Genomic DNA, 14,718 nt, shown 5'->3' on the forward strand with positions numbered 1-14,718 from the left:
ATAGCCCATATATCCTCATCTAAAAGCCAATCAGTAAAATTACTTTCATATAATGACTAAAAAAAACCTACATTATCTTTTTAGTAACTTAATACCACTGACCTTTCTATCCAAGTGGAAATGTGGGGTGTTACTTCCTGTGTTGATTCCTTCCTTCCTTGAACTGTTTTTAAACAAAAAGTCTAATTTTTAAAATTTTCTCTCTTTAGTCTATCAAGCAATCATTTGAAATGAAGTGTGAGATTTTAAAAAAGAAATTATTGGGGGATGACTTCCATTAGAGATCACTGGAATACACTGTATAAAGCTTCCTTTTTCCTTAGTTACTGAAACTATTAAAGAAAATATCTTAAGATGGCTTCAAAAATTATTTCTTTTTTTAGCCTTTTTAACCTGGCTTCCTTGGAACTAAGAGAGAATCTTCTGACATACTTACCTGAGTAAGTTCCATTGCATGTGTCTGTGGTCGTGTGTGCTTTAATATATGCCCATCCTCGGGGCGGGGGGGGGGGGGGGAGTCTGAAGTTAATATTTTCTCTGGCCCTCTTGTAATTTGTGGATGAATACAAGGTGTTTTTCAATCTCCTGCATAATGAATGAAGAATTACGGGCTGTAGCTTTCCCTTAATAAACAGCAAGTTGCCTCAGGAACTTAGTTCATCACTGGTTAGGAACAGGAGTCTGAAGGCTGTGTGCAAATCAATTTTACCTGTGTAATATTTCTGTGTAATAGAAATGTGCAGAATATACTGAATAGCTAAATACTGTAATCGAATGCTAAATTATTAAAGAGGTGGAAGCTTTAATCATTACATGACCAATATTAATTATTATGTAAATGAAGGTAGATCTCATGTTTAAAACTTTTAACATTCACTGTGTGAGCTGTATTAAACCTGTGTGGAGCTTTACATTTTTTTTAAAACATTGTAAATAAGCAATTACATGAGAGGTTGAGTAATTTACAGAAACCTTGCAAGCCTGGAGATGAGAGCCGCTAGCATCCCTTAGTAATATAGAATGAGAAATTCAACCCCACTCTTTCTGTGAAAGAAGGAAGGTCCTAGGATTTTTATTGGGGTGCTGAGTCTGCACCAGGTACAGGGAGTCAAGTCTTTTTTTTGTGACAGCCCCTGCTTGGACATCTGACTGTTTTTGAACTCCTTTCTCCCTTTTGGCTACTGGAAGAGGAAGATTTTTCCCTTCTTTCTTCCCAGTACCCCAGAGTTTCCTCACTGCTGTGGGACTAAGGGAGTAAAGAGTCTCTTCTCTTAGCTTCCTGGCTGCGACTATCAGGGGATGGGAGTCTCTCTGATACTCTCCTCCTGTATCATCCTCTTTTGAATCTTCCTCTCTTGCGGATATATTCAGTATACCCAGTTGGCTGCTGTTCGCAACTCTCATGAGCCTCATGGCGCTTCAGACGCCACAATGAACTGTAGAGTATGAATAGATAATTTTTCCATGCAGCATCGGAGTAAAACTGTTTATAAATAGATAGTCTTACTGCTGCTCAGAGTTCTGACTAGCAGTAGTGAAACTGGCCAGTCTCGTCTTCATGCTGAGGCAGGGTGGGGAAAGATAAGCAGAAGCTCCAGAGGAAGGGTCTGTTCTGAAGTGCATCAGGAAAGCTCTGTTGTTTGTTCACATTCAGAAGGCTTCTTTTAAAGCCATAAATGCTCAGATTCTTTTTTTTTTTAATTCAAGCTGAAATTCTACACAAGCTAATGAGTTAAGACACTCATTCATCAGGTAAAAAAATCTTTATTTGCTCTTGGTGAGTAAAGCTTTATAAAGCATTTAAAATGAAAAATGCAGAGTAATGTAAGAAGTTTTCATCCAGCCGTAAATTGGTTTGGATCCGTTTTGTGGAGGTTTTCAACTTATTCTAAATTGCGGTATTGACCATGGCTAAGACTAGTGATTAGCATAGTGGGAAATGCTCTTATCAGTTATAGTGTATTTTATGCTTCCGAGGCACAACATTATACTGACAAACCCAGTACTCGTCAGTATCATGTTAATGTACATAATCTATGCCCAATAAAATCCTTTTCTAGAAGAACGTATGGTTATACAGTGGAAAGAGCTCATTCAAGTATTTAGGGGTTCTGTGATGGTCTAGCCTAATGGGGTTATTTCTTTGCTTACAGATCACTCACCCACCTGCAGAGACTAGAAGAACTTGATTTAGGAAACAATGAACTTTATAACTTGGTAAGATATTATCAGTGGAATATGACAATGAAAATGTTGCTGTTTCATGTGGAACTAAAATATCCAGAACAGAAATTTCCCACACTGGAAGCAAAAAGAAAAGGAGTACTTGTGGCACCTCAGAAACTAACTTTTATTTGAGCATAAGCTTTCGTGAGCTACAGCTCACTTCATCGGATGCATTCGGTGGAAAATACAGTGGGGAGATTGATATACACACACAGAGAACATGAAACAATGGGTTTTATCATACACACTGTAAGGAGAGTGATCACTTAAGATGAGCTATTACTAGCAGGAAGGGGAGGGGGGAATGAGAAAACCTTTTATGGTGATAATTAAGGTGGGCCGTTTCCAGCAGTTAACAAGAACCTCTGAGGAGCAGTGGGGGGGGGGGGGGAGAAATAACATGGGGAAATAGTTCTACTTTGTGTAATGACCCATCCACTCCCAGTCTCTATTCAAGCCTAAGTTAATTGTATCCAGTTTGCAAATTAATTCCAATTCAGCAGTCTCTCGTTGGAGTCTGTTTTTGAAGTTTTTTTGTTGAAGGATAGCCACACTCAGGTCTGTAATCGAGTGACGGAGAGATTGAAGTGTTCTCCAACTGGTTTTTGAATGTTATAATTCTTGACGTCTGATTTGTGTCCATTCATCCTTTTACGTAGAGACTGTCCAGTTTGACTAATGTACATGGCAGAGGGGCATTGCTGGCACATGATGGCATATATCACATTGGTAGATGCGCAGGTGAACGAGCCTCTGATAAGTGTGGCTGATATGATTAGGCCCTATGATGGTGTCCCCTGAATAGATATGTGGACAGAGTTGGCAACGGGCTTTGTTGCAAGGATAGGTTCCTGGGTTAGTGGTTCTGGTGTGTGGTTGCTGGTGAGTATTTACTTCAGGTTGGGGAGCTGTCTGTAAGCAAGGACTGACCTGTCTCCCAAGATCTGTGAGAGTGATGGGTCGTCCTTCAGGATAGGTTGTAGATCCTTGATGATGCGTTGGAGAGGTTTTAGAGAGATGATGCGTTGGAGAGGCTGGCACTTTTCAACCTCAATTTATTTATCATCTTATCCACAAATATATTTTGGCTTCAATAGCTAAATTGACACTGCAATATGATTAGCAGAGCTGTGTAAATGGCTTTAATCAAACTGAAGAGTACTCAAATTAGTCTTGGCTTGAGTTCAAATTGAAACTGTCAGAAACCAGTACCCTGCTTGAATTTTGTTAGTGTTTATAAATGGTCCAAAGAAGTATTTTACCATAGCTGAGCATCTGCACGATTTATCAGGCTGCTGCTTGTGATGCCTTTGGAGTTTGAGCCTGATTATTTGGGAAGGGCATACAGATCAACTCACACTGGGGAATTTACATAGTACTTCATGTAAGCTAGACTGTCTGGGTTACAGAATCAGGAGTGTCAATGTACAGCAACCGAAGCCATTTTAGTTGGGGGCTGAGATGATGGCTAGTGGTGTTCTGTTATTTTCTTTGTTGGGCCTGTCCTGTAGTAGGTGATTTCTGGGTACTCTTCTGGCTCTGTCCATCTGTTTCTTCACTTCAGCAGGTGGGTATTGTAGTTGTAAGAATGCATGATAGAGATCTTGTAGGTGTTTGTGTCTGGGGGGGGGTTGGAGCAAATGTGGTTATATCATAGAGCTTGGCTGTAGACAATGGATCGTGTAGTGTGATCTGGATGAAAGCTAGAGGCATGTAGGTAGGAATAGTGGTCAGTAGGTTTCCGATATAGGGAGGTGTTTATGTGACCATCGCTTATTAGCACCGTAGTGTCCAGGAAGTGGATCTCTTGTGTGGACTGGTCCAGGCTGAGGTTGATGGTGAGATGGAAATTGTTGAAATCATGGTGGAATTCCTCAAGGGCTTCTTTTCCATGGGTCCAGATGATGATGATGTCATCAATGTAGCGCAAGTAGAGTAGGGGCATTAGGAGACGAGAGCTGAGGAAGCGTTGTTCTAAGTCAGCCATAAAAATGTTGGCATACTGTGGGGCCATGCGGGTACCCATCGCAGTGCCGCTGATTTGAAGGTATACATTGTCCCCAAATGTGAAATAGTTATGGGTGAGGACAAAGTCACAAAGTTCAGCCACCAGGTTAGCCGTGACAGTATCGGGGATACTGTTCCTGACGGCTTGTAGTCCATCTTCGTGTGGAATGTTGATGTAGAGGGCTTCCACATCCATAGTGGCTAGGATAGTGTTTTTAGGAAGATCACCGATGGATTGTATTTTCCTCAGGAAGTCAGTGTTGTCTCGAAGATAGCTGGGAGTATTGGTAGTGTAGGGCCTGAGGAGGGAGTCTACATAGCCAGACAATCCTCCTGTCAGGGTGCCAATGCCTGAGATGATGGGGCGTTCAGGATTTCCAGGTTTATGGATCTTGGTTAGCAGATAGAATACCCTAGGTTGGAGTTCCAGGGGTGTGTCTGTGTGGATTTGTTCTTGTGCTTTTTCAGGGAGTTTCTTGAGCAAATAGTGTAGTTTCTTTTGGTAACCCTCAGTGGGATCAGAGGGTAATGGCTTGTAGGAAGTGGTGTTGGAGAGCTGCCGAGTAGCCTCTTGTTCATATTCTGACCTATTCATGATGACGACAGCACCTCCTTTGTCAGCCTTTTTGATTATGATGTCAGAGTTGTTTCTGAGGCTGTGGATGGCATTGTGTTCTGCACGGCTGAGGTTATGGAGCAAATGATGCTGCTTTTCCACAATTTCAGCCCGTGCATGTCGGCGGAAGCACTCTATGTAGAAGTCCAGTCTGTTGTTTCGACCTTCAGGAGGAGTCCAGCCAGAATCCTTCTTTTTGTAGTGTTGGTAGGAAGGTCTCTGTGGGTTAATATGTTGGTCAGTGTTGGAAATATTCCTTGAGTCGGAGATGTCAAAAATAGGATTCTAGGTCACCACAGAACTGTATCATGTTCGTGGGGGTGGAGGGGCAAAAGGAGAGGCCCCGAGATAGGACAGATTCTTCTGCTGGGCTAAGAGTATAGTTGGACAGATTAACAATATTGTTGGGTGGGTTAAGGGAACCGCTATTGTGGCCCCTTGTGGCATGTAGTAGTTTAGATAGTTTAGTGTCCTTTTTCTTCTGTAGAGAAGCAAAGTATGTGTTGTAGATGGCTTGTCTAGTTTTTGTAAAGTCCAGCCACGAGGAAGTTTGTGTGGAAGGTTGGTTCTTTGAGAGTATCCAGTTTTGAGAGCTCATTCTTAATCTTTCCCTGTTTGCTGTGGAGGATGTTGATCAGGTGGTTCCGCAGTTTCTTTGAGAGTGTGTGGCACAAGCTGTCAGCATAGTCTGTGTGGTATGTAGATTGTACTGGAAGCAGTGACACTTCTGGAACATTTCTATACATATAAATGAAAAATTGGCAATGACATGCTGCCATCATGTTACCTATTTCTTGTGATCCTCATACAATACAAAACAATAAGTTCAGCTGATGTACCTTGATACTTTTATGACCCTATCCTAACTATTACTATAGCTATTAAAATGATGTGATCTGTAGTCTGGCACTTCACCATATGTTGTTAATTTGTGGTAGAATTATTTTTCAGCAAAAAAGGAAGGATCCCGACAGATCTTTTTGCAGAAACAAAGCAAGGGGCACAGATTGTTTTCTCTGTTCCTCAGTTGTGCCCCAGTACTTATCTTTTTTTATTTCAAGATTGAACGGAGGCCTCATTTGTGTGCTAAAATATGAAATAAGGCTCTTGTGCAGAAAGACAAATGCTTACACTTTGCTCTTTTTAAAGCATATTTTAGTGATTACACTAAACACTTAAATTATATTAATGTTACAATTATGGTTACACCAACAACTCTAATTACGCAGTTGTGGTATACTGTGTTCTCCCGTATATTCTTCTGGCTTTCAGATATGACAGTAATACATAGTATTTTGTGTGTGTATATGGGGGGTGGGAAGGGGATGGGTTAGAGTTGTTTTGGGAGCTATAACTTGGAGTTTAATTCTTTAGGTAAGCAAAACAAGAAAGAGGACCCTATATGGTCACTTGAATATAAATTTTTTCTGATTCTGTCTAATGGGTTGTAATTGCTAGCCTAATACCTGTCCCTCCTCTGCATGTAAAGGTGTTTAAAAACCGTCTGAGAATGTGGAGTTCCCTTTGTTAGACTAACATAGCCTTCGTCAAAAACATAAATCACCTGTTGGATATTTACCAAAATATATAATGAATACAGATAACTTATGGTCATATTTAGTCACATTTTCTAAATCAGAACTAGCATTACAACATAGTAATAGTACTAAAATCAGTGTGTTAGGTCTCCTGGGCAACAAGTTTTTCTTCTGTTGCATGCATTGCTTGTTTCTGAATTACTCTAACTACCTTTTGCTCTTTTGTTTTTGTTTACATTTTGCAGCCAGAAACAATTGGTGCACTTTTCAGTCTTAAAGACCTCTGGCTGGATGGAAACCAGTTAGCTGAAATACCTCAGGTAAAGTAGTGTTCTCATGAAAAAAGTATTTGTGAACAAAAAATTCTTTGTGGCTAAACTACAAATATCAAACTTGTTTTTTTGGGCGGATATGTTTTTAAACTTTGTGGTTTATAAGCTTTTTTGAAAAGTTCAGTGAGTATCGTTAGGATTTCTGCCTTTCAGCTTTAGAAGTGTCATATGCATCAAAAATGGCTGATAGGCTTCAGAGTATTTATGTGATGAATGACAGGACATTTCCCCTTTCCAGAAATTGATCATTCTGTCTGTAGTGTTCATGGCCCAGGGATCAGGGGACCAGTATTCAGTTCAACTGATCCTCACTCTTCACACTTATCAAAATGCAACTAATCAAAGTTGTGTGTGAACTGTCCTCTTCTGTAGCTTTCTTCTGCTGTTTAAAATACAGTGTACAGAGGAAACAGGATAATAAATTTTCCTCCATAAATAGAATTTTGAGACCCCCAGTCCTGCAACTGGATACGTGCAAGCAAATACCCCATTGACTTCAGTTGCAGGATGAGGGGCCTTAACAGCTAAGGTATTTCTGTAATCTAGTAAGCTTCTCTGTCTGTTAGTGCATTTAAAAAAAAAAACAAAAAACTGTTCTTAAGATTCAAGCCAAAAAATCAGGCCATTTCACTGATATTCTATATGCTGAGTCCACTGTGGGTGGTGTGGAAATCTTGCATGCTGAAAATCGATGCAAAAATAATAGTGATTACAACTGAGCTTAGTGTATGCCTTTTTCAGTCATTTAGACTAGCTATAGTAAGAACTTGTAAGAGGATCCAATTAGACTCTGCCATATCAGGTTTTCTGTGAACATCTGAAGTTTAGCAGCCATTTTTAGCAATAATTAGTGGGTTTTGTTAATGTCCAATGGAAAAATCCTAAGAAAAAGCTTTTTATGAGCAACTTACTTTATGTAACTAGTTGTTCAAATATTAGAAAATAGAGAGAAAAATCTTTGCTATCTAACATGATCAGTCTTCAGATTTTCAGTGATCTTTGTTGCTACTCTGTAAAAGTCTATATATGAAATATTTCATATATGAAATATTAAGGTTGCTGTTCTATTTTTTATCTTTATTTTCAGCTGTGTTGGTACAGCAGTGCTTCTGATTTGTATTTCTCCATTTGTTGCAAAGGGAGGAAAAAGATATGAAATCCCTAGATGTTGATAGTTATGGTATGTTGAAATATCAACCAAGAGGGGCTGATGATGATTTGCCTTGAGTTACTTGGGAGAGACAGACTTTGTATGTGTGATTTGAGTTCTGTAACTCTGAGAAATAGCTACATTGAGTATTTCCTCAAGAAAAAGACTATTTTGGCGTATGTTTCACTTATATTGCTTGCTTGTGGTTCCTATTATGTACATTATGTACATATTATGTAATATTTGAGATGGAAACGTTTTGTCTAAATTACCTAGCCTGTGCTAGTCAATATTTTTATCATAAGAAGCTGCTGTTGTCATTTGTAATATCACACAAAATGAAAATGGTCATCTTCCAGCATTTAGAAAAGAGGTCCTCCTTCTGAGTTCTTCATGGAATTTAACTGTGGTAGGAAACTTTAAGTGACTTGGTGTTGCAAGTTTGGACATGATTTTGGATTTTTTTGTTTTGTTAAATGTGTTGTAGGAAATAGGAAATCTGAAAAACCTGCTATGTCTGGATGTCTCTGAAAATAAATTGGAAAGACTTCCTGAAGAGATCAATGGTCTGAAGTCCTTAACAGATTTCCTCGTTTCTCAGAATTTACTTGAGGTGCTACCTGATGGTATTGGTAAGTAGTATAAAGTAAACATAATAGACAACTACTGGATCTGGTCTAAATAGCAAGCATATGTGTCCTGAATATCTTTTGCAATTTCTGCTTATGTAAGACATGAGCCTATCCCAATTTTTTTTTAAAAAGTCTAATTATACACACAGTCCTGCTAACGTTGCACTTTGAATATTTTTATTTCTACTATGGAATTTATGCCTCACCATTTAGGCTGCCTAAATTTATTATTAACTTGCTGAGCAGAGTATGAGACAGTACATCATATGTGATACATTACCATCAGCACCAGAGGGTTGAGTGTCACAGTTCAGGGCAACTGCCCCATGCTCCCGCTGCATGGGGTCCACCAATGGCACCCACGCAAGGCTCCCGGCTCCTCAGTTGTCATTTCTCTTGGTTAGAGACACAGAGACTCAGTCTTACTCTTGACTGAGTGTTTTGAGGCTGCACAGTTCTCTGCCTACATTGTGATATCCCCAGAAAACCAGACTACCTAAACAGGCCGCCATCTTTCTCCAAGTGCTATAAACAGCTGTAGTTGCGAGCAGTCACAAGTTACCACACAGCCCTTTCTAAACACGCACATTTATTCTTAACATGAAAACATTACAGAGAAAACATCTAAAAAACAATAAAAGTTCCTTATACCTATGCTAACAGCTTTCCAGAGGTCACCCATCAGTAATATGGGACCTCAGTAGGCCCAAATCCTTCCAACCCATCCAGGGAAGGATTGGGTCTGTCTGTTGGTTGGAATGGATCAGAAATAAGACACTCAGTTATTTTAAACTCAGTTTATCCAGAAGTCCTTTCTTTGCTGGTCTCTGGAGAATCCTATTTGAACTAGTACATGGGAGCCTCTCCAGGTGGTGACACCTCTATGGAAGTGTTGCAGCCTGAGTGAATTTGCCTAATCACCCCCTATTGTTAGTTCTTGCAGGAGCTTTGGTCACCCTCCCCCATGGAATTCATGGAATCCTTGGCCTACAATGATACATAAACTTAATACAGTAAGATCTCCCAAAGATACTGCAGGAACTTGCTCTGTCACACTCCGGTACAAGTTGATTCATTGGAGGTTTTATAATCTGTAAATTCTATTTTGTAGCACATCACATATAAAATTATTTAGTAAATTTAGTAAAATTCATTGAGCATAGGTCTTTTAAAAAAAAACAAACATTGTGTGTGGTTTTTAAACCACAGCAGCTCCACCACTGGCTGCCTTTTGCATCTGAGGGGAGAGAGGAGAGTAACTCTGGCAGTTCCATTATTTGCTTCCCTGTTGGGTTGTTAGAACCCTATGAAGAACAGGAATGGAGCTTGACCGATGCTGCCGAGCCTAGCACAGCCACTCAGAGCAGCTCAGGAGAGGGTAGAAGGAAGAAAACTTAACTTGGCACCAGTGATGACTCACAGGTTCTCTGTCTCCAGAACAAGTTAGAGCAGCCTGGGGAATGCTCAAACTTTTCTCAGCTGGCAGAGGTCTCCATCGTACACAGCACAAAGGGACCAGAACAGGACAGAGTCTGCCCTGTAGTATCAGTTGTGGCTCACTGACCTTTTTAAAAGTAATGTTTGGCTCTTCAGCTGAAAAGGTTAGATACCACTGACCTGGAGGAAGATGTGGTCCTTTCCCCAAGAAGCAGAGTGGCACTTAGTGCTTACACTAGCTATCTGTGTGCTGAGCTACAATGATTCTGGTACAGAGCTCTTTGACAGTGACAGGGCTTGAACTCATCTCCCAGAATGATTTTCTTTGAATTCTGACCTTATGAGTTATTGCATCTGTCTATCTTTGTTCACCAAGCCATTATGAGACTAACTAGTGTTTGTACAGCACCTAGTGTATTTGGCCATGGTCCTATTTGAGGCTTTTGGGTGTGCTACCTCAAACTACGGCTGTTTACTGTTAGTATTACTACTTCTAGTTTGTATTGCTAGAACAAACTAACAGTAATAATAGTCTGGCATTTATGTGGTAATTTTTGTCAGCTTTTTTTAAAAAGTAGAATGCAAAAAAAGTTCCTCTTTGGTGCCACTTATAGACATTGAGGCTGATGTGCAGAGTTCAGGCTACAAGTCATGTACTGATATCAACAGATGGGGTTGTTGGAACTGTCCCTCTATGCCTTTTGGTCTTAGCCCTCTTCAGTAAATATGCAGACAGGATATTAAACTGCAGTGTTTACCAGTGTAACCTCCTTGGCAGCCTTTATCATGTAATTTCAGTTACCTACTAAAATCACTAAGAATATTTTAGGTGAGGCAAATGCTTGAAAATTTTACGTTAACTGTCATAAGAGTACACAGTGGAAGGACACAAAGCAAAAAAGGAAATCACATGAAGTACACATGTGAAGTATATTCATAGAGAATTCATTTTATAATGAAGGATCTGGTAACCTAATGTTTGGGATTATAATTGTATTTTGTACAAAACTAGCCTATTTTTATAGTAGTCCAGCACAATGATAAGGATAGAGAAGGACATCCTACATCATATCATGGACCTGCCTATTCTAACTAAATGTAGCATGTTTTGATCACAGAAAATTAAATGAGGGTTCAGTTTTCATAAGTACTAGATTGTTTTTTAGTATCTGTGTTTAATGAATACAGATTACTAGAGGCTTAAAATTTCAAACACTTTCGTATGCTTATCAGGAAATATTGTATGGCTTGATTTCTCTCTCCCCTCCCCCTACCCCAATCTCCCCAGTCATGTCTGGATGGTGAAATATTTTAACTCCTGATTATCCCACACTCCCTGTATAAAAGGACTTTCTGTTTCTTAACGCATTGATATGGTATACTGTTAGCCCTTTGTCAAACTTCAGACTCGTGAAATATAACTGAAAACACTTTTGCTCCCAAGCAAACCTTTCAGTTATTGGATTTTAAAGGCATTTATTATTGGGAGCATTTGCTCTCAAGTTCACCCCACAACTAACTTTTTTTCCTTTTCACATAGATTTATGGAGTCACTATTTGAGGAGGACGATGCATGATTTTGAGCTCCTCTTCCACCAATAACAATCCTACAGTTAAAATTTATTTATGGATATTTTATTATTATTGTCTAGAAGAACTATAGTATGCTGGCAATACAGCACCTAAAATTGAAGCGGAGATAAGCATTACATATTCAGTAAAACACAACCATTGCAAATTGGAAAATTCCCCTGTTTGTCTTACATTTGTGATGTCTAATTCCAAGTGAGCTTTCATTGTCTATATCTGACACTTATCCTATTTTTGCTATTGAACTTTAGTCTAGAAAACTCTTGTCAAATACACCAAAATTTCCCAACAGAAGAAAAGTTGCACTGTATTTTGTATGATTGTAAATGTTCAAACTGTAGGTTATGTGCAGTTTCATAGTCTCCATTGTTTGCTGTTGAACATGCTTAGAGTTCCTTACTTTATTATTTTTTTTTTTTGCTCTTACTGTTTGTGTTCAATCCCCATTAGCAATGCAAACCAAAGCATTAAATGTTTTCTGAATTACAGAATATTTAGTATTGTTGTAGCTTTACAAAACTAGTTAGGTTATCTGAGGAAACAATGCATTATAGCGTTTGGTTTTACAAAAAATTGCAATGCAATAACAAAATCCAACATTTTTAAAATTTTGTTTTGAAAAAATATTTTAATATTTAGATATTCACATGTATTGCAGATGTGCTGGAATAATATAATTTCAGCAACATGACTGTGTTAATCTTAAAGGGAACATCTGATACAGATATAGTTGAAGCCAACCACCAAACTTACGATTCTCTTTTATCTATAGGAAATTTAAAGAACTTGTCTATCTTGAAGGCTGATCAGAACAAACTTGTTCAGTTGACAGAAGCAATAGGAGACTGTGAAAGCCTTACTGAACTAGTTCTAACAGAAAACCAGCTGCTGGTGAGTATAGTCTTGACTGCTCAAATAGCTGGCAGTAATTAGGCCTATTGCTTATGCACTGATTCATTCTGATTGTAATGCCTTTATTTTATTTCTCCTCCTATTATAGTTACTGCTAAGTACAATACAGTGGAGTTTGCATTAAGTAAATGCATGGTTGTTACAACAGTTGTGATACTGTTTCCATATAGAATATATTCTGTATATTTAAATGACAATACGTTCAAGAGGAACTTGCCATAATATAAAATTGGTAAATCAAAGTTCTCATTTTTAAATAACTGTTTTTCTGCAAGTGATTATATGAGAGAATGGCATTGTGGGGTTACAGATTTGTCTTACTGACTCTTATGCTCTGTTAAGGTATGCTCCGTTTACAAGTATAACGATTTTCTTTATCTAATGGCAAGACCTGTAGACTCAACTTGAGCGAAAAATCAATTTAGATTGTTTTGAATATGCGAATCATTATCAACAACAACAAACCCCCGCAGACAATTGTTCGTGTTGCCCAGGTGTTACTAAAGGCAGAACTTGGCTCTGCAATTAGATTTTAGTTCACAGTTTTATTGATGCAAAAAGGAACCCTATTCAGTTTTAGCTATTTTAGCTCTGCAATACTAATGACTAAAAACTTATTTATCAAAGTAACAGATATGAGTAGCCTCAGTCTTTTTACTCTGTTCTTGACCATGGCATGAACTGTAAGCACCGATGATTGAATAGGTATAGAGCAATGATGCTGAGTAACAAGGTGCCATTTTTACATAGTCCATATTTTGAAGTAGAGCTTCACTTTAACTTGTGATTTGCTGACTTAATCTAAAATTATATACTAGGGCTGTCAATTAATCACAGTTAAGTCACGCGATTAACTCAAAAAAAATTAATCGCGATTTAAAAATTAATTACAATTAATTGCAGTTTTAATCGCACTGTTAAACAATAGAATACCAGTTGAAATTTATTAAATATTTTGGATGGTTTTTCTACATTTATTTATTTATTTTTATTTTTATATATATATAGAGAGAGAGAGAGAGAGAGAGAGAGAGAGAGAGAGAGAGAGAGAGAGAGAGAGTATTCTGTGTTGTAACTGAAATCAAAGTGTATATTATTTTTATTATTACAAATATTTGCATTGTAAAAATGATATACAAAAGAAAAAGTATATTTTATTTATAGTATTTAAAATCACCTCATACAAGTACTGTAATGCAGTCTCTTTGTTGTGAAAGTGCAGCTTACAAATGCAGATTTTTTTTTTGTTACATAACTGCACTCAAAAACAAAACGATCTAAAATTTTAGACCCTGCAAGTCCACTCACTCTTACTTCTTGTTCAGCCAATTGCTAAGACAAACAAGTTTTTTTTACATTTACAGGTGATAATGTTGCCCTCTTCTTCTTTATAGTGTCTAGAGAAAGTGAGAACAGGCAGTTGCAGGGCACTTTTGTAGCTGGCATTGCAAGCTATTTCTGTGCCAGATATGCCAAACATTCATATGCCCCTTCATGTTTCGGTCACCATTCCAGAGGACGCTTGTTTAAAAAAAAATAGGGCATTAATTACATTTGTGACTGAACTCCTTGGGGGAGAATTGTGTGTCCCCTGCTCTGTTTTACCCACATTCTGCCATATATTTCATGTTGTAGCAGCCTCGAATGATGACCCAGCACATGTTCATTTTAAGAACACTTTCACTGCAGATTTCACAAAACGCAAAGAAGGTACCAATGTGAGATTTCTAAAGATAGCAAAACACTCAACCCAGGGTTTAAGAATCTGTAGTACCTTCCAAAATCTGAGAGGGATGAGGTGCAGAGCATACTTTCAGAAGTCTTAAAAGAGCAACACTCCAATGTGGAAACTACAGAACCTGAACCAACAAAAAAGAAAATCAACCTTCCCCTGGTGGCATCTGACTTAGATGATGAAAATGAACATGCTTTGGATTGTTATGGAGCAGAATCAGTCATCAGCATGGACGCATGTCCTCTGGAATGCTGGATGCAGCACGAATCTTTAGCGCATCTGGCACGTAAATATCTTGCGACACCAGCTACAACAGTTCCATGAGAACACCTGTTCTCGCTTTTTCAGGTGACATTGTGAACAAGAAGCAGGCAGCATTATCTCCTGCAAATGTAAGCAAGCTTGTTTGTCTTAGCTTTTGGCCAAACAAGAAGTAAGACTGGACTTGCATGGTCTAAAATTTTACATTGTTTTATTTTTGAATACAGGTTTTTTTTAACATAATTCTACATTTGTAAGTTCAACTTTCATGATAAAGGGATT

The 14,718-nt window shown here is 38.4% G+C and overlaps 1 protein-coding gene across 1 annotated transcript in view; it reads left to right on the forward strand.

The window, feature by feature from the left end:
- The window catches only part of LRRC1 (leucine rich repeat containing 1), a 119,424-nt gene that overhangs the window by 85,152 nt on the left and 19,554 nt on the right, over nt 1-14,718 (forward strand). Inside the window, exons 5-9 of the mRNA XM_038397257.2 lie at nt 384-440; nt 2,154-2,217; nt 6,633-6,707; nt 8,357-8,501; nt 12,301-12,419. Coding sequence (XP_038253185.1) covers nt 384-440; nt 2,154-2,217; nt 6,633-6,707; nt 8,357-8,501; nt 12,301-12,419 — 460 coding nt within the window. The remainder of the gene's footprint in view (nt 1-383; nt 441-2,153; nt 2,218-6,632; nt 6,708-8,356; nt 8,502-12,300; nt 12,420-14,718) is intronic.

This window comes from Dermochelys coriacea, chromosome 3, assembly GCF_009764565.3.
Source record: "Dermochelys coriacea isolate rDerCor1 chromosome 3, rDerCor1.pri.v4, whole genome shotgun sequence".
Taxonomy (NCBI): Eukaryota; Metazoa; Chordata; order Testudines; family Dermochelyidae; genus Dermochelys; species Dermochelys coriacea.